Below are 20251 nucleotides of genomic sequence, written 5' to 3' on the forward strand. Positions count from 1 at the left end.
AGACAGAATCTTCTGGACTGACTTTGAGTTGTCAGCCTGTTATATTGTAAAGAATGAAAAGTGATGGTCATCTCCTTTCATCTTCCGCCTTGTTTCAGAAAACATTATCGACATCTGGCTTTGTTAAAATCTCCATGCGTGGTCTTTACTGCCCAGTTTGCTGGGAGAGGTGCACGAGTCATCACCGTCCAGCATCTGTGAACAAACCCCAAGGGGCTGAGGGCAGCCCTGTGAGGTGAGTGAGGGACCCAAGAGACAAGGCTTACCAGAGGCAAACACTGCTTTATATTCCTTTATTTATTATACATATGCAAATCTGTTTTATGTACAATATTTGGTCCTACCAAATAATCTTACCAAGGCATTCTACTGGTAATCTTCCCCAAAATAGATTCAGGTAAAATTAGATATTTGTGCACTTCACGACTACCCAAACCTACTGATTTCAGTTTGGGGGCCATATGCATAATTCGAAATAGACATACACTAGATTAAGGCGATGAAAGTGAGCGGCCGGAAACCGCAGGACTCAGAACAACTAGGCTGTGTGTTTTGCTTGCATTAGAGTTACAACGTGAACTGCAAATGCTGTGCGGATCTCATAGTGCTTTTATTGTAGTGCGAGGGCTTCTGAACACCTACGTGACTGCACGGCGTGGGTGGGGGGGTAAGCAGCCCACGTGACCTGCGAGAAGCTTCGCCGGGAGCTCATTTCTTTTCCACCTCTCCTTTCTTGGGTTCTTGTTTCAGTTTGAAATCAGCCAGGGCGGCCTTGATGGCATCTTCGGCCAGCACTGGAAGTAAGAGAACGAAAGAGAGCCTAAGTTTCTAGAATCTGCAGGAATAGTCTTAGGAAGAGAATCTTTAAGAGCTGAGGTAGTGGTGCTGGGACAGGCTTAACAGAGTCACCTCACCAGGGTGCTGGGCGAGGAGCAGGCCTGCAGGCCGATGGCTGTTTCCTGAGCCGGATCCCTCCTGCGGGGCGGCTCTGGGGACAGACTGTGCGGCAAATACCCGAGGTTCTAGGATAGTTCCTTGGCCTCTTGGACGATCATGTTTTCTTGCTGGGATAGGGTGAGGGCTTTATACATAGTGCCTGATGCACAGGAGGGACGCAACAAATGGTAGTTCTCAGCTGCTCTCAGGGAAGTCAGGATAAATGCGGTGGACGCTGGTGGCGCTGGATGGCATTACTTAGGTCGTGCCAGTTTGTGCCTGGGATGGCATTTGCCAGCACTCTCTAGTGATCCCAAGTGTGGAAACTTTTATTTTGGAGTCGATATTAAAAGGGAGGCTTTGGGGAAAATAAACATTGAGAGAGCTGGAATGATAGCAGAGAGCGTTGGCTAAAGGTTTCAGTACCCAAGAAGGCCTAATGAAAAGGCGGGGGGTTCCTCTGAAACCACGTGAAAATGTTTACAAGCTATGGCCTTTATTCACGGGTATTTGAAATTCCAGCGCAAGTGGAAAGAACTCGGGTCTCAGCAGACCTCCATCCCTGCCGCGGCACTCACTTCTTCTCTTGTGAGTCCTACCCTGGCAGGAGGCCTGGCCCTCTGCTGATTTTTAACTAATTTGGTCAGTAAATCTCCATCAATAAGTTTAGGCTACTGTTTCCCATAACCTCCTTTCCCTAGAAGGTTGAGATTTGAAAAGCTTTAGACTGAAATGGAAAGCCAAGTATAAGCCTTTAGGCATCTGGGCTTTCTCTTAGGGAGAGTACAGAGGGGGATACTGCACAACTGGGCTTAGTCATTGCATATGCACAGATGCAGACCCCGACAGTGATGGCATCTGGAAAGGAAGTGAGGAAATGCACAACAAACAGGATTATGGTGAAAGCGGCATTTTCTCCTTTACTGGTCCCAACTTCACCACAGCCGGGTGAACAGCACAGATTCTGGAATCAAAGACTGGGGTTTAGACTCTGGCCCTCCCACTGAGGAGCTGTGCGACTGGGGGGCTTTAACCTGAGCCCTCGTTTCCTCCTCTGTGTGGGGAGAGGTAATGACACCTCTGGGGACTGGAGGATGTTCCTGAGGGTTAGAAGTGAGGCCACAACGTGCTCGGCACGATGCTTGGCCCACACCACCCCCGCAGGACTCCCCTGGAGGCCGCAGTGAGACCCTGGGCTCTAACCCTCTGGAGACTGTGAGAACGGACTCCATGAGCTGTAACCCTCGGAGGCTGTAAAGGTGGACTCCACAACCCGAAAGGACTCGCCATTCCCCTGTCACAAATCAAGTGGATGCCATTACAAAACTGCCCTAACTGTCTGAGCCCATCGGCATCCTGGAGGGGACACTTACTGGAGCAGTGCAGTTTCACAGGCGGGAGGCACAGCTCCTTGGCAATGTCCGTGTTTTTGATGGTCAAGGCTTCCTCCACCTGAGAGGCAGATGGGACAGACGGGAAGTTTTAGTGATGCTCTACCTGGTGGGACAGAAAATAAAAAGGGCCAAAGAGGCCCCCACGACAGGGTGGTGGTGGGGGACGATTTCCATTTAATAACCCCAGACAGAGGACTCCCACTTCCACGTCCAGGCTGCAGCTCGGCTCCTCAAGTACGAAGTATACGCACCTGCATTGCTCAGCTGGGGTGAGCCAGGCCCGCAGAGATGCTGCCACGAGCCAGGAGAGTGGACCCTGGGAGGAGTCTCTGAGGGATCTGCTTGAGGCCAGCAACTTGAGCCTTTTTTAAAAGGCAGTGATGTTCTACGCTGGTTTTGTGACTCTCAGCTTCTCTGGTGTCCTTATACTAAATGTTCAGAATAAATCCCATCAACCCTAAGTGCTAGATGGCGTCAGGGAGGCGGGAGGGGTGGCACCCAGGCTGGCAGCACCCGGGCCAATGGCACAGACAGCTTCTGGAAGGAGAGCTCTTGGGGCTCATCCCCTGCCCCAAGGAGAACCTTTCTCCTCTAGGCAGACTAAAAAGGATGCCTGGGGTTTGTCGAGAGCCCAGGGGCATAACAGGAGGCAGGTCTACATGGAACGGAGCCCCGCTGCCTTAAGGAAAGCGATTTCCCCCCCTGCCCCCCAATCTCCCAAGTCCACTAACTCCACTGAATTATGCTTCAACTTCTGTTGCTGGAAACTCAGATGGGAGTCTCTCAGGGTCAGAGAAAGGCCCTGTCCCCACTTTCTGATCACATTCACGGGACCAGGCCCTGGGAGCACAGGTGCCCTGTCTCCTCATTTCCTCTTTCCCTGAGGATAGTTCTGGACAAATCACTTCACAGCCACCTCCGGCCAGAACAGGTTAGGTCTCTGCTTCCCCGGCCCTGAGGACCTTGCCGGCCAGGAGGCCCTGAGCCACGGGGAGCCGGCGGCATGTGGCCTGGCACACACCTCTGTGACTCAGCTCCCAGAACCTGGGCCCTTGGGGCTGCAAAGGTGAGCCCCTACAGTTTGGTTTTTCTGAGAGGTTTTAATGGCGACAGGATTTTAGAAAGGCTAGTTTGTTATTTCATGAATCCTTGTAAGCCACCTGCACTCCCTCCTGAAGCACAATGGGAGGAAACAAACAAAACAAACCACAAGGGAACTGCCCCCAGAGCAGACTTAGACTTCTAAGAAATGATAACAGCGGTGACCCTGGAGAAAGCCAAAGATTTGTTTTCACTTCTTTTGTGTTAGAGGGGGAAGTGAGGATCTTTTTTCGATTTAGTTAAAAACAAAACACCACCAAAACCCCCAAATAAAAATGATCAACAACAAAAAACCCCAAACTAAAAAACACTTAAAATTATCCGTAATTCCCAACATGGAGAAGAATTTAATAAAAACCTCGGTAAGCAAAATTAAAAAGAAAATTCTTAGCATATTTAGAAAAAAAAAATCTTAGGTTTTTGGTTTGTTTGTTTACACTCACTACCCTTCCCTTAACTGAGAGCCAGGTTTGTGGAGAATGTGACTTAATTCTAGTTTGCGGGAACCTACCGTCTTCCCCTTTACCCATTCGGTGGCTAGAGAGCTGGAGGCAATCGCAGAACCACAGCCAAATGTTTTAAACCTGGCGTCCACGATCTTCCCCTTTTCATCCACTTGAATCTAGAAAAGAGGCAGGAGTTAGCAGAGGTTCTGGTGTGCCCCATAGAACCTGGTGCTCATGGAGGCCCACGGGGCGCTCCCTCCCTGACAGCTTTGGTCCTGCTTTCCGCACTTAAAAGTCTGGGCGCTAATTACTGAGTTTCCTCTATTCCAAAGAGCTCAGTGATGAGAAGATAAAAGCAGGAACTATACAGAATTATACAGGCCTAGCTAGTAAAGATCAACCAAAAAATATGCCTCCTGCTGCCCCCAATCCTAGCCTGATTTTTGGCTATGAGGTTCTCCTCCCAGCTGCTGGGTCAATGTGCGTCTTTAAACACCAGGAGAGTCTGCAGTAAAGGTCTCTGGATAATGCTTTTTCCTTTGGCGCCAGACTGCATGTAGTAGTTCCCTCCTGCCTTGTTTCTGTTTTCCAAGATAGTCATGAAGCTGTCTGGCGAGCTGCCCACCACGGTGACGAAGGAGATGTGGAGAAAGCTATGGTTCACCCAGAGCGCCGGGCACTACCTGCATGTCATCTCCAACGTGGGGGAGGTTTGATTTATTGCGTTTCCTGTCTCTTTGGGGATTGCTAACTGAACAGTTGTGGTTCTCCTTTGATTGGTAAAATTCACAAAAGATTTCACTTAGCTAAACTGGAATTTAGGCTGGTACAGTGAGCACAAAGGTGAGATCGGTTCACTGTGTCAGAAAGGGTCAGCGTAGTTTACTAGTATGACTAGCATTCAGCCCCTGCGCGAGTCATTTATAACACTGACTTGTCCCATCTCACAGGAATTGAGATGGGGACCAGATGCAATGCTGTACACGTAAATGCTGTCAACTACGGAGCACTGTACAAGCAAAGGGGTCACCGTTACCACCAGTAAAGATGGGAACCAGGGGTACCTGTAATTTCATGACATCGCCACACGCTGGAGCTCCCACCAGTCCGGTTCCAACATTTTTAGACGTCTTATCGAGGGACCCCACGTTTCGGGGATTTTCATAATGATCAACAACCTGAAACGAGAGGGTGAACAGAAATCACAGTCACTCTTTTTTGCTGTTGGTCTCCCCGACTTTGATGGCCAAGTCCTTGAAGTCAGCAAGCTGAACCTGGCAGGCCATCACTAAATACCAAATTTCACCTGGGAATGAATTCAGAGATTCCAGAGAGTGGCAAAAAAATCAGCAAAATCCTGTCTTAATTCCGCAGGGTTTTGAAGCACAAATAATTACTTGACCTTTAACCACCCAAGTCACCAGAGTTGGGCTCAAACAGCATTTTTGTAATTTCCAAAGAAAATCTGTTCTCAAAGGATAATGATTACTATTCGAAAATCCTAAAAGTAAGTATGGTCCAGAAATGGAAGGGTTTCCCAGAAGCCTCAAGGAGACTGTTACAGGAGGAACAAGGCTATGGAATACGTTCCTTTGTGTGCGAAAATAAATAATAAATATCTCATTACTGTATTTCAGGGCCCTGAAATCTCTCTGGTGCAGCAGCGCACCCTGGTGGTAGAAAGCCTTGTGTCAACAACACACATCCCTGGGGCGGGGAGGAGTGAAGTCCGTGGGGAAACGCGCGGAAGCCAGAACAGAATAAACATCTATTCAAACTGGCACACGGAAGGCTTTAAAAACCTTGAGGTTTGTTTACTAGTTAGCAGTAAGTATCCCGATCTTTCCAGTCCCCTCCCCCACCTCCACCCCAGCTATCCAACCACGGATTTTGACTCCAAGCCCAAGGACCTACAAGATAATGTCCAATCTGGACTTTCTGCCCCGGGTTGATTCACCGCATTCTTTAGTCAACCGGTTCCCGAGTGAGAGAGTCTCATGTTTAGGGACTTTCCACCCCCGGAAGTTAAAGGCTGCAAACTATGCACCTATCTCTACTCACAGCTCACCACCACTCCAAACAGAAAACAAAAATTAAAACGTTATGACTGTTCGTTACATGTCCATCTCCACTCGGAGGCTCTGAGCCCCTGCAACAGTAACATCACCCTAAGTGGCCTCCCTGTGCCAGACACCCTGCCGAGGACTCCGCAGGCATGGTCTCGAGTACGGGGGGCTGATAAGACCCCATTTGACAAGTGGGGAAACAGGTTCAGCGCAGGGCACTGACTTGCCCAAGGTCACCTGGCCAGGGCGGTAGCCTTGGCTGAAGCCGGACCCCGCGCCGCTGTGTGTCGGGCTGGCAAGTCATTGCAGAACCCTGCTTCCTGGGCTGTTGGGGGTTTAAAGCCTGGATGCCCGAGATCGCGGCCAGAGGCCGGGCCCACGGGCAGTGGCCATTAGATGAGCAGGAGCTGTCATTTTTATTTCAGGCGCGGTTAGTGCCCCTGCGCAGGAAGGGAAAGTTAGTCCAGGCGGATTCGCGCGAGGGGCGGCCTCTCCGTTGGGGCCCGGGGCGGCCCGTACCCTGGGTCGCAGTGGGGCCTCTCGGGCCCCGCAGTTCCCAGGCCCCGCAGTCTTTCCTAGGCCGGGCCTCCGCTAGGATGCCCGCACTCTCGGTTGTCCTCGCACTCCCGCCCCCGCCCGGTCCCGCCCGCTCCTACCTTCTTGTGATAGAGCCGAGCCGGAGCTGACAGCTCCCGGACCGGCAGACGCGGGGCCCGGAGTAGCAGTGCCGAAGTCGCCCGCCTCATACGTCCTGCTCCAGCCGCCGCCATTTTGCGAGCTTGCGCCTGCGCAGGCCGAGTGCGAGACCGAGGCGCGTGCGCGAGTCTGTTCCTAGCTTGGAGCGCGCTCACTCTAATGTCCCGGCGACTTCGCGCCTGAGCCCTCCCGCTCCGTGCACGTGTACGCGCTTTGGTCCCGCCTTGACCACGCCCCTCCGGGGCGGGCGGGGCGCGGAGCCCGGGTTGGACGCGGAGCCCAAAGGTCTGGAGTCGCAGGAGGGTTTGTCCTCCGTGATGGGTTCTGGATCTGAGGGGCTTCGGGCTGGAGTTCGGGACCCAAGTTTGCGTTCACAAAGTCCACCGCCGGAATGCGCAGAGGATCAACCAGTCCACCTTTCTTAGCCCTGTTTTGCAGCTTAGGAATTTGAGGATCAGAGCGGTGTAGTAGCTTGTCCTAGGTTGCCCGGAGAGTTAGCCTCAATTGGGATTCAAACTTGAACAATCCTGAGTTGGAATCCCGTTTCTGCTCCTAACTGGCTGTGTGATCCTAGGTGAATGACAGCGTCTTTCTAAACCTCGATCTTCCCTTTTGTACTAATTCAAGGACAGTTCTTTCATCCATTAAGCAAATATGTGCTGAGTATCTACTTTTTGTCAGGGTGCTTTGGGAATCCAACGGAAAGAAAAACATATAACTTCTGACATAATTAAGCTTGCTAATGAGGGAGAAAGGCAATAAATAGACACACCAAGGCTTTCCTACGTCAAAGTGGAAAGCTTAGCTAAACGAATACTTTGCCCTGATTTTAAAAAGTGTGTATGTTTGACTCTATTTCTCTCTATATAAAAAAGCAAACTGTCACAATTTATATGACAAGGCATGGCAATGAAGAGATTCTAAGTAAATGTTTACTAATGCAGTTTATTAATATTGGTTTGCAGAATATGATCCTATAAAACCAGAAAACGCACATGTGTATTTAACTGCTAGGCACCAGGCATTACATAAAGGGGAGGAATCTCTTTGGGAAGAGAGTTTTTCTCATGAATGGTGCAGTCGATCCTTCCCCGAGGACTTAGACATTTCTATGCATTTGAGGCTCAGTTACTGGGGAGACTGAACCACGCGCCAGGTCAGAATAGGCGGTAAGGCATTAATTCCAAGAATCATTTTGACCTTCTCAAGATGGCGGCAAACCCTTAATGTCAATCATCACGCTCACTCCATGACTTCCTCTATGGCTTCCACTTCCTGTCTAAGGACCCAACTTCTGTCCGAAGTTGTGGCGAAACACATGCCCTGTTAGTGAGTTCTTTTTCCTCCAACAAGAACTATTAAAAGTATATAAAATAGCATGAGTTTTGTGTATTTCGAGGTTTCGCCGTCATCCGTGGCTCACAGTTTCTCTCTAGGTGGCAGGAGAGCGCCGTTTTGATCAGGCGCGCGCCGCGGGCAGCTTCTACTTCAGTGGGTCTTCGGCGGCAGAGTGAGGACCCGGGAGGCACTGGAAGCGCAAGATGGCGACGGCGGCCGCAGCATCGGCTTCGGAAGCGGAGGCTGAGCCCAAGGCCGAGGGGGAGGAGGCTGAAGCTAAGGAGGCAAGGACGAGGAGGAAGGTGTTATCGCGGGCCGTGGCCGCCGCAACGTACAAGACCGTAGGGCCGGAGTGGGACCAGCAGGAGGAAGGCGTGAGTGAGAGCGATGGAGATGAGGAGTACGCCATGGCTTCCTCGGCCGAGAGCTCCCCGGGGGAGTACGAGTGGGAGTACGACGAAGAGGAGAAGAACCAGCTGGAGATCGAGCGGCTGGAGGAGCAGGTGAGCGCGGGGGTGGGCGGCGGGCTCCTTCCCTCAGGTTCCCAGGCCCCGGCCCGCCTCCCTTGTCCTCGGCGGTAATAAAGCCGCCAAGGCCGCCAAAGCGCAATTCATCAGCGCGTCTCCCGTCCTTCGAACGCTTACTGCTTGCCAGGTGATTTGCAACCGTTATCCCATTGAACCCTCGCAAGAACCCGCTGAAGGAAGTAGTGTATTTCCCGTTTTGTGGGAGGAAACTGAGGCTCTTGGTGGAGGGAATTCTCTTGCTCAAGATTACAATTCCTGCAAATGGCGAAACAGGCTTTGAACTTTGAAACGAGTCCAGAACTCCCGCTTTTAGCCACACCGTTCAGCTGTCCAGCACGAGAAATAACATTTTATTTCTAAAAGAGAGTTATTTGCCTGTAGGAATGACGACGCTGATGAACTATGGCGTGGTCGGGAAAATATTGACGGTGACGGTGATAATAGAAACGGAAAGGGAGCGATTACAGCGTCTGGAGCCTAAGGCCCCAGTTCTGGCTCTTCCACCCTTGCGTGCGCTTGGGCGAATTTCTTAATCTCTCTCAGCCTCGGCTTCCTCGTTTGTAAATTGGGAGAAACGATTTCCGCACATACGTTTGTTATAATGGTAATTAAAGCCCGGGGCCTGGCACTAGTAGCTACGTGATTTCTAATCTGTAACCTTGTGAGATACAGGTGGTGGTATCTCTTGTGTAATCTAGGATTCCAGCAAGAAGTAGGTGGCACATTCAAATTAAGAAAGTTTGAGTAAAGGGACTACTGTGTCTAGGGCAGGGAAATCAGGAGTAAAGGTTCGGTACCCCAGGGCTAGTAGTAGCAGGACCTTTAGGTGTCCACCTTTAGGCCTGAAGAGGTGATGGGAGGGACTGGTTTTCCAAGTAGTTGTGTGGAGACAACACCTGAGAGGAGGTGAGACGTTTGTTCCAGGGGTGCGGCCCCAGTTTCCCATCAGGGATTGGGGTGGGGAAGAAGTACCCTGACCTACTGCTCTGCCTCTCTCCAAACAGTCTGCTGGTGCTGTCTGCTGGAAGCAAGACAGCCAGAGACCTCATCAGTGTGGTCCACACAGTGGGTCACAGGACGGGGAAGAGAGAGGGTGGAGTGGATTTGGAGGGGCAAACAGATGGAGCACATTCTCATTTTACAGATGAGGAAACTGAGGCACAGAAGGAATGATGAAATGATTTGCTTAGTCACTCGTAAGGGGTTTTGAATTTTTCAGGGTTGTCTGTGGACTGAATGCCACACTGGCTATGAAATTACTTAGTGATGTGAGGTTGTTAGCCTGGGTTTCTCACTTTGCTGGGTGTGAGATTCCTTATAACGTCCTCTCTGGAGGTGATGTTTTTGTTAAGTTGTGAAACAGTTATATTATCTTTTGGTATACCTGTCCCACTTGTCATTGCATCTGAACCAGCTGGGGGTAGGCAGGTGGTTACCATTTCTGCTTTTTATAAATAAGCACGCCGAAGTCCATTCAGTCTTTTATTCATTCAGCAGTGTAATACGAGGTGCCAGGCGGACTGTGTCCCTGTCCTGGTGGAAATCTGTTCTTCTGGCCTGGGGCCTTTCAATGAGCTATTAGCTTACTCGGTAGGGGAAAGAGGATTACCTTTTTAGGGGAAGGGGAGGCTTGGAAGCAGAGCGATTAAGTCCTTGATGAGGTGAGGGTACCCAGCTTACTAGAGAGGAGGGTGGGTCAGGGCAGAGGCCACCGGCCTACTGGTATTGTGTAGTTGCCAGCCCTGCCTCAGGCCACCAAAGGTGACCACACAGGATGGGATCTGGCAGGTGATGGTGAATTGAAGAGCCTCTGGCTTTATCCTCTTTTCTGGAGGGTCTAGAAATGGACTTTTCCAATTTTTCCAAAACTCCCTCCCACCTCCTCCTAATCCCACAGCCTCTAGTTCCTGCTGTAACGACTCTCCTGGTGGAGCATGATGGTCGGTAACTTCCAGAGAGGCCTGTGAAACCCTCAGCCTTGTTGTATTTGCAAGTTCCAGTTCTCGCCCTGAGTGTGTTTATGAAAGCTCGCAGTTAGTAGTATCTGTCCATGTAACAAAAGCGGAGATTTCCCACCATTTGTGTTTTTGGCCTGAAACTAAAAGTGGCACCTCATGGTGTCTTACAGGTCATGTCAGCGCTCTGAGCCTGCTGTGCCAATTGGTAAAGGGAGGGTTGTAGTAGTGCCTCCCTCACAGGGCTGTTGTGTAGCTTAAGTGACAAGAGGTGTGTAAAGCTCCAGGCACAGTTTGACACACAGTAGATGCAGTGATGGGACCTGCTCCCTTCTCCTTCCCCCGCCCTTTCCTGAGATTGCAGCTAAGTGTCCTCTCCACCAGGCCTCTCTGTCACCTCTCTGCCCCCAGTCCAGGGCCAGGTTGTGCTGTTAGGGAGTTAGGAAATTTAATTCGCAGAGCACTTGCACGTTGGCTAAGCCTTCTCTTTCTTTAAAGAATCCTTTGTCGTTAACAGTGTTCTGAGACCAGACTAGACCGGCACATGTGCTCATTTGTCAGTGCTGGTTGAACACTCTGGAAGGTCTCTTAAATGCATGTCAGTGTGCATTTAATGTACGTGCTCTCAGAGCACATCTCCATATATAGTATCTTCATTACTTGGGCCTAAAAATCAGAAATTTAGATCAAAAACCATCCTAGAGACAGTTCCTTTACTTCAGTGAGTTTTGTACGTTTCTCTTCTGACCTCCCTCTGGTGTTCACGGGAGGGCCGCTTGCATAGACATTACTCAGGCTGGCTAGGCAGGACTTGCCCACCCCCCTTCACGCTCAGAAAACACATTCAGACCCAGGTGAGTTGCGAGTGATGGGGTGACAGGGAGAACTGCGCCTGCTCCTTCGTGAGGAGAGTACATCTTCCATGATCTTCAGTTCTTTCACTGTGGTTACTTGCGTGACACACTTGACAGCCAATTTTGAGACATCAGTGCATCATGGCAGTCCATTTGAGATGCAGAGGTGTACTCCAGTGCCTTCCGGTACAGACAGGGAAACAGAACCCGTGGACGTTAGAACACTTGTGTCCTGACCTCGTCCTGTCCTTTTACAGCCTATCACATAATCATGGGATGGGTTCAGCCTGTCAAGTTTTATAAATCATGAGCAGGAGAACATTGCTAAAAGATTTTTTTTTTAATTATAGGTCATGGGCTTACCTGATATTGATTCTTTATTACCTACTTGTGTGTAATTTGATCCGTACAAAGCAGTTCACATCTGTAAGTTGTAAAGGATGGTAATGAGATGAGCACCCTTGCTCTGCCCCTTGCTCTAAGAGTGGGGACTTCATCAGTACTGCTGCCCGTCCCCGCGGCTTCTCCCCGGTGCCAGTGCCCTGCCTTGACCCCATCCCCTCCTCAAACCCAGGTAACTGCTTTTTTGAATCTTGAGTGCTTCCTTCTCTTTAAAACATGTATAGTTTTATCCTCTAAGTATGCATTCCTAAGCATATATTGTCCACTTTTGTTTGTTTTTGAGCTTTTAAAAGAGTGTATCATGCAGTGTGTAATCATCCGGGACCGCGTTCCACTCAGCAGTGTGTTTCTAAGATTCAGCCTCCTTCTTGCAGGTGCAGGTTATCCATTTTTACTGCTGTGTGTTCAGTACCCCAGGGTGTGAGTAGCCCACAGCTTATTGGTTGTTCTGGCATTTGAATTGCTTACAGTTTTTTTTTCCTATTACAAACAAGCTACAAGGAACATTGTTACTGTTAAACTGTGCTAGTCTCAAACCGTGTAAGAGTTTCTCTAAGTCAGTATTTTTCAAACTGGGGCCATGGTCATGGGTCATGAATTCATTTTAGTGGATACACCCAGTGTCCCTCTGTGATATACTTTCTGGTTGCGTGGGTCTGTTTCTGGGCGCTTTCTAGTGTTCTGTTGGTCAGTTTGTCCTGTGTCAGTTCCGTGGTCTAACTCATTACTGCTGAGACTTGCTACCTGCTGAGACAGATCCTCCTGTGTGCAGTTTAATGCAATAACTAGGGTCTAGATTACTAAGAGTATATTGTCAAATGGCAGTGTTAGTCGAATGAATTATAGGTCATCTGTCATCTCTGGAGAGGGAAATATTTATTGCTGAAATGTGGCAGACGTTGGAAGAGTAGATACTAGTCTAGTCATGGTGTATAGACTTAATGTAACCCCATACCCCAACTTGTTTGAAAGCTTTTTTTTTTTTTTTTTAAAGATTTATTTTTGGCTGTGTTGGGTTTTCGTTGCTGCGTGGAGGCTCTCGCTAGTTGTGGCAAGAGGGGGCTACTCTTCCTTGCGGCACGCGGGCTTCTCATTGTGGTGGCTTCTCTTGTTGCGGAGCATGGGCTCCTGGCACATGGGCTTCAGTAGTTGTGGCTCATGGGCCCTAGAGCTCAGGCTCAGTAGTTGTGGCGCATGGGCTTGGTTGCTCCGCGGCATGAGGGATCTTCCCGGACCAAGGCTCGAACCTGTGTCCCCTGCATTGGCAGGCGGATTCTTAACCACTGCACCACCAGGGAAGTCCCTGAAAGCTTTTTTAAAAAATTAAACTTTTCATTTTGAGGTAATTGTAGGTTTCCCTCCAGTTGCAGGAAATAATACAGAGAGATCCTGTGTACCCTTTACCCAGTTTCCCCCACTGGTGACCTTTTGTAAAACTATAGTACAGTCTCACAACCCCTGTATTGACGTTGACAAAGTCAGCACACAAATTGGCTCTGTCACCTCAGGATCTCTCCTGCTGCCCTGATAGAGCCACAGTTCCTGACCTCTAGCACCCGCTAATCTGATCTCCATTTCTACAGTTTTATCATTTCAATAATGTTATGTAAATGGAATCATATAGTATGTAACCTTTGGGGATGACCTTTTTTCACTCAGCATAATTCCTTCAAGATTCATCTGAGTTGTGTGTTTATTTGTTCCTTTTTATGGCTGAGTAGTATTCTGTGGCGTGCGTGTTCCATGGTTCGTTTACCCATTCACCCATTGAAGGACTTCTGGGTTCTTTCCAGATTTAGCTGTTAGGAATACAGCTGTTATGCACATTCCTGTACAGATGTTTGTGTGAACATAGGTTTTATTTCTCTGGAAAAACACCCAAGGGTGCAGTTGCTGGTTGATGTGGTACTTGTGTGTTGAATTCTATGGGAAACTGCCGAAAACAGTTTCCTGAGTTGCTGTGCCCATTTTATATTCTCATCAGCAATGTATGAGTGATCCAGTTTTTTTGCATCTTCTCTGGCATTTGTTGGTGTCACTGTTTTTCCTTTTGGCCGTTCTGATAGGTGTGTAAGGATAGCTCATTGTGGTGTTAGTTTGTATTTCCCTGACCGTTATTCATGTGCACTCACTTGCCATCTGTGTCCTCTGGATATATTGGGTTGGCCAAAAAGTTCATTCGAGTTTTTCTGTAACATCTTACGGAAAAACCCAAAAGACCTTTTTGGCCAACCCAGTACATGTTGGTTCATGTCTTTTGCCTACTTTTTATTTTACTTGGATTGTTTGTTTCTTACTGTTGAGTTTAGAGTTATATCTTTTAGATATTATTAGTCCTTTGTCAGATATGTGGTTTGTAAAATTTTTTTTCCAGTCTGTAGCTTGTCTTTGCATCCTCTTTTAACAGAGTCTTTTACAGAGCAAAAAGTTTTAATTTTGATAAACTCCTAACTTTCTGAGTGTTTTTATCGTGAATGGTTGTTGGATTTTGTCAAATGCATTTTCTGTATCAATTGATACCATGATTTTTGTTCTTAGCTTGATATATAGTGGACTACAGTGATTGCTTTCCAAAGATTGAGCTAGCCTTGCATACCTGGAATAACTCCCACTTAGTCATGGTGTATAATTCTTTTTGTACATTGAATTTAGTTCTGTAAGTTTTCCTGTCCACTCTGTGCTAGCTGCAGTCCACTTATTTTAATTTGCTGTGTTTGCATTTTCATTGAGTTCTGTGTATTTTAAATTTTCTTTGAGATTTCCTTTTTGACCCATAGATTATTTAGAAGTGTATTGCTTAATTTTCAAGCATTTAGAGATATTTCTACAGTAATTGATTGTTGTTATCGGAAAACATACTCTGTATGATTTAAGTTTTTAAAAATTTGTTGAGGTTTGTTTTATGGCCCAGGATGTGGTCTCAGTGAATGTTCCTTGGGCACTTGAGAAAAATGTGTTATTCTGTTATTGTTGGGTAGAGTGTTCTATATATAGCAATTAGATCATGTTGGTTAATGGTGTTGTTGAGTTCTTTTATATTCTTGCTGATTATCTGTTTGGTAATTCTTTTAGTTGCTGAAGTGGGGGGTGTTGAAATCCCCAATATAATTGTGGTGTGTCTGTTTCTTCTTTTAGCTCTATCAGTTTTTGCTTCATCTATTTTGAGGTTCTGTTGTTTGGTGCATGCACTTTTAGGATTGTTTTGTCTTCCAGGTGGGCTGATCCTTTTATCATTATGTAATGTCCCATTTTATCTCTGATAATTTTCTTTGCTGTAAAGTCTACTTGATGTGATATTAGTATAGTCACTTTTTGCTTCTTTTTGTTTAATGTTTGCGTGCTGTATCTTTCCCCATCCTTTTACTTTGAACCTACCTACATCCTTGAATTTGAAGTGAGTTTCTTGTAATCAGCATAGAGGTGAGTTGTGTTTTTATCCACTCTGCCATTCTCTGTCTTTTAATTAGTATGTTTAGATCATATACTTTGAAGGTAATTATTGATACGCTAGGTCTAAAGCCTGACATTTTTTATTTTCTGTTTGTTTCCTGTGTTGCTTGTTCTCCTGTTTCTCTTTTCTTGCCTTCGTATGGGTTATTTGAACATTCTTTAGTATTCCAGCTTGATTTATTTATAGTGATTTTTAGAGTATTGCTTTATATAGTTTCTCAGTGGTTGCTTTGGGTATTTCAGTATATTTGACTTACATGGTATCTATGTTTTACCCCTGAGTGAAGTGTGGAAATCTTCCTATTTAGGTCCCTTTACCATTCCTCCTTTGAAATGTCATTGTTTTGGGTATCATATAGCCTTAAAATTTTTATTTCCATTATCATACGATTTAGAAGACTCATGAAGAGAAGGATCATCTATTGTATTTAGCCATATTTCTGCTCTTTCTTCCTTCCTGATGCTCCAGGATTTCTCTTATCATTTGCTTTCTGTTTGAAGAAATTCCTTTAGCTATTCTTTAAGAATAAGTCTGCTAGTGACAAGTTCTTTTAGTTTTCCTTTGCCTCAGATGTATGATAGCTTTGGAAGCAATTATCTTAATTTATTAACTTTTAACTTGAAATATAAACGTTTTTGTACCTATCACTCAGCTTCATCAGTCTGTTGCCATTTTTGTTTCTCCCGATAGGGATTTTCATTTGTTTGTTTGTTTAGTAAAAGAAAAGGGCTCTTACTGATGTACCTGGCATGTGCTACAGCGTGATACTAAATTACCTTTCAGTGGGATATCAAGGGTAGGAGGGAGGCTCAAGAGGGAGGGGATATGGGGACATGTGTATGCATATGGCTGATTCACTTTGGTGTACAACAGAAACTAACACAGTATTGTGAAGCAATTATACTCCAATAGAGATCTATTAAAAAAAAAACCTCACAAGAACCTTACGAGCTAGAACCTAGTGGTGTATCCCATTTTACAGATGAGGGAATGGAGACTTAGAAAAGTTAATAACTTGCCTCAGGTCATACTTTGTGTTTATTTATTTGCTTCATTAGAATGTTTTCTGTATTTCAGAGAGAACACACATGTGTTCTGACAGGAATTGAGAGTGTTAAGTTTATTATAAAAAGCTCTTTCTTGTGGATTTTTCTCCCTCTTCCTGAAGGTAAACGTTGCCTTGCTCTTTTCGTGGCTCTCCCACATTGCACATATTTTGTGCTTGTGGCAGACATGTGTCGTCACCAATGGTGAAAAAAGCTGAGTGTTTGTTTTTTTTTGGCGGTATGCGGGCCTCTCACTGCTGTGGCCTCTCCCATTGTGGAGCACAGGCTCCGGACGCGCAGGCTCAGCGGCCATGGCTCACGGGCCCAGCCGCTCCACAGCATGTGGGATCCTCCCGGACTGGGGCACGAACCCGCGTCCCCTGCATCGGCAGGCGGACTCTCAACCACTGCGCCACCAGGGAAGCCCAAAGCTGAGTTATTTTGATGATGGCATTCTAAATTTCAACTTCTGTTCCTTTTTCTTCTAGCTGTCTATCAACGTCTATGATTACAACTGCCACGTGGACCTGATCCGGCTGCTTCGGTTGGAAGGGGAGCTTACCAAAGTGAGGATGGCCCGCCAGAAGATGAGCGAGATCTTTCCTTTGACCGAAGGTAAGGCTTCCACAGTTGGGCTGCTTTTATAAACACAGAGAATTGAAGAGTGTCCTTTTTTTTCAGTGCTGAAAGTGGGACAAGCTCCTTATAGAAAATTTGGAACATATAAGTATAGTGGAAAGAAGAAAACCCATCATCCAAAGTCAGCGATTTTTAGTTTATCCTCTTCTAGTTTTTGCTAAACATACTTGTGGTCATGCGATACTGACTCATGTTTTGAATCCTAATTTCTTTATCCTAACTTTATCATAAAATATTTCTGTGTAATTAAACTTTTCCCCCATTTCCTTTCTGTTTCCTGTTCTAGTATTTGTGTATTTAATCCATTCTCAGAAACAGATAACTGTAAATGTATTATAACTAAACTTTCATAAATAATTTTTAATTTAAATGTTTCATACCTTATTTGTTCCACAGTAGTTGGGCATTTAGGTTATTTCTGCTTATTTGAAACATAATTACACTGAGCATCTTTGTAGTTAAATCTCCGTGAATATACATAATCGATCTTTTAGGGAGAAGTTGGAAAACACAGGTCCTAGATCCAGTTCTGTCCCCTTCTCCCTCCCACAAAGCATAACTGCAGAGCATAGAAGCTGAAATCAGATTGCCTGGCTATATGTCTTTCTAGCTGTGTGACCTTAAACAAATTATATAAACATTCTAAGACTCAGTTTTGGAATTCCCTGGTGGCGCAGTGGTTAGGAGTCCGCCTGCCAGTGCAGGGGATGCAGGTTCAAGCCCTGGTCTGGAAGGATCCCACATGCCACGGAGCAACTAAGCCCGTGCGCCACAGCTGCTGAGCGGGCGCTCTAGAGCCCGCGAGCCACAGCTACTGAAGCCTGCGTGCCTAGAGCCTGTGCTCCGCAATGGGAGAGGCCACCACAGTGAGGGGCCTGCGCACTGCGGCAAAGCGTGGCCCCCGCTCGCCGCCACCAGAGAGGGCCTGCGCTCAGCACGAAGACCCAGTGCAGCCAAAAATAAATAAATGAATAAACAAATTTATTAAGACTCAGTTTTCCCAGCAGTAAAATGGGGATAACAGTAGTTTCTGCCTTGTAGTACATTGATTGGAAGAGGCATTCTGTGCACAACATTTATTAACACATGCTTGGCATGTTGTAAATGCTTAGATAGATGCCATTGTTATTAATGTCCCTGTCACCTACCTCATAGGTTTTTGACAAAGATTGAATGAGAAAATATATCAGTGCTTCTCAAAATATAAAATGCCCAGCCACTCTAGGGATATTATGACTTTAGTGATTGATCTTCTTTGGAAGCATAAGCCTTCTATGTGCTTGGTGCAGGTTTTAAGAATTGAATTTCTGTGAACTGGGCCAGGTTGTATAAGGTGGATGAACCGTACTCGTGCTGATGCCTCACGGTGCAGTCCCTGCTTTCAGCCCGCCCTTTGGTGCTGGGGGTGGTAACGCAGGGGACCCTGGTGTCTTGTAGAGCTCTGGCTGGAGTGGCTGCATGACGAGATCAGCATGGCCCTGGATGGCCTGGACAGAGAGCACGTGTACGACCTCTTCGAGAAAGCGGTGAAGGATTACATCTGTAAGTTCCCTGCGGGCTCTTCTGAGGGTGTCAGGTGGGCTCATCTGGCATCACTCTGCCTCCGTGGATTGTACTGTGAGGTGTTGCTACCCAGTAAAGAGCATTCGTCCAGCGGTTGGAAAGATTGGAGTTCATTTATTATTATCATTGTTTGTGGTTTTCAATTGAGGCTTTAGGTTTTAAAATACAAGTAGAAGAAATATTTGAAGGAAGGAGGTGAGTATACTCACCCCCACCATTTATCTGGCAGGGAGAACTTACCTGGTATTTCCAGATGACTAAAGGTTACCTTTTACACATTGATTGGATTTTTAGAAGCTTTGGACAGAAGGCTTTTTTTTTTTTTCCAGTACTAAAAAACTTAAACATTTAATTTTGACATTTTTATAGGAAATTGCAAACATAGTACAGAGAAGTCCTATGTGCTTGCTTGATCCGGTTTCCCCCAATATCTTATGACTATAGTACAAACTCAACACTGGGAAATGGACCTTGGTACGATGTGTGTGTATACACACATTGTATACACACAATGTGATATTTTATCCCACCACTGCATCAAGGTGCAGAATCTTCCATTACCACGGAGATCCCTTGTCTGCTGGTCTTGACATTTTACCAGTGAAAGTGAAGTATGGATGCCTTCCCTCCCTTAAAATTCCGTTTGATGGGGGCTTCCCGGGTGGCGCAGTGGTTGAGAGTCCACCTGCCGATGCAGGGGATGCGGGTTCGTGCCCCGGTCCAGGAGGATCCCACATTGCCGTGGAGCGGCTGGGCCCGTGAGCCATGGCCGCTGAGCCTGCGTGTCGGGAGCCTGTGCTCCGCAACGGGAGAGGCCACAGCAGCGAGAGGCCCACGTACCGCAAAAAAAAGAAAAAAAAAAAAAATCCCGTTTGATGGTATAAGTCTCTAAATATTTTCTCTACATACATCGAGGACTGTATCACACAATGCTATGGACAGAGTGTTCTTAAAAATTATTTTAAAATGTTTCCCATTTTTAATTAAATATCCTTTTTCCTATCTGATTTTCCTCACTCCCTCTGTGGGCATTTCCCCTAGTGAGAAGCATAGACCCTCTGTAAACTAGACTAACCCTCACTAAGGGCTTCAGCTCCAAGAGCTAGTTCATTTCCATTTTCGTTTTGCAGCCCATATGGCAGCTCTGTACTGGTGAGCAAAAACAGAGTAGCTCACAAACCTTAGCTAAGTTTTTAGAAATGACTTATTTCATTGAGAAAGCAAGCCTAAGGAAAACACACAGCAGTTCTCATGTTGGCTTTATCTTTTTAGTATTTTTATTTTACAAGGTTAGTGTATGAGCATCAAAAATTATTTTCAGATCTCTGAAAAGTGACTTGATAGGCACAATACGTACAGTAAGAATCGATGCATTCATACAGAGTTTAATTCATTGGTCTTAATGCTGCAGGAGTGAGTATATAGAAAGTTTAAAAAGTGAAAGAAACAAGGTAACCGGGTCTTTTTTGTTGTGTTTTAGAGATTTAAAATCTCTAGTAACAGGATTGGTGCTTTTAATTTTGTTTTTCACTTTGATCAGAAGGCTTAAAAATGAATCAAGATTTAAAAGTTGAAAAATTCTAGGCTTTGCAGTCTTTCTGAAAAGTCACTCAGATTTGTAACTATTTTCATTTAAATCTTTACTGGATTTCTTCAGTTTTAACAAATGAGCTCTATAATCAGTCATATTACATATTACCACTTGGCATGTACTGTTTATGGAGTCAGATCTCAATGGTTATACCTAGTAGGGCCATTAAGATAGACTTTCTTTTTGGGCTGCAGTGTTGGTACAGGGAACCTGGGATACTTGTTGGTGATGCTCTTCCCTTTCTCC

The 20251-nt window shown here is 46.4% G+C and overlaps 2 protein-coding genes across 5 annotated transcripts in view; one reads left to right on the plus strand and one right to left on the minus strand.

The window, feature by feature from the left end:
- Positions 1–278: 278 nt before the first annotated feature.
- ISCU (iron-sulfur cluster assembly enzyme) lies at positions 279–6777 on the minus strand. Its single transcript, XM_022550941.3, has 5 exons — positions 6600–6777; positions 4942–5055; positions 3943–4053; positions 2310–2388; positions 279–794 (listed from the first exon to the last, which is right to left on the minus strand). Exons 1-5 carry the CDS (start codon positions 6711–6713, stop codon positions 709–711), a joined length of 504 nt encoding a protein of 167 aa, XP_022406649.1. The 5' UTR covers positions 6714–6777; the 3' UTR covers positions 279–708.
- Positions 6778–8157: 1380 nt separating this feature from the next.
- Positions 8158–20251, plus strand: part of SART3 (spliceosome associated factor 3, U4/U6 recycling protein) — a 33461-nt gene continuing 21367 nt past the window's right edge. For 3 of the 4 annotated variants that reach the window (XM_022550656.3, XM_089894614.1, XM_022550657.3), the window contains exons 1-3: positions 8159–8480; positions 16701–16827; positions 18289–18393. In XM_022550656.3, the coding sequence (XP_022406364.2) occupies positions 8181–8480; positions 16701–16827; positions 18289–18393 (532 nt within the window). In that variant the 5' untranslated portion in view covers positions 8159–8180. Of the gene's footprint in view, positions 8481–16700; positions 16828–18288; positions 18394–20251 lie in introns of all 4 variants that reach the window. The other variant, XM_089894612.1, reaches the window with a different exon arrangement.

This window comes from Delphinapterus leucas, chromosome 14, assembly GCF_059928025.1.
Source record: "Delphinapterus leucas isolate spDelLeu-1000000601 "Yukka" chromosome 14, BTC_Dleu_Yukka2, whole genome shotgun sequence".
Taxonomy (NCBI): Eukaryota; Metazoa; Chordata; class Mammalia; order Artiodactyla; family Monodontidae; genus Delphinapterus; species Delphinapterus leucas.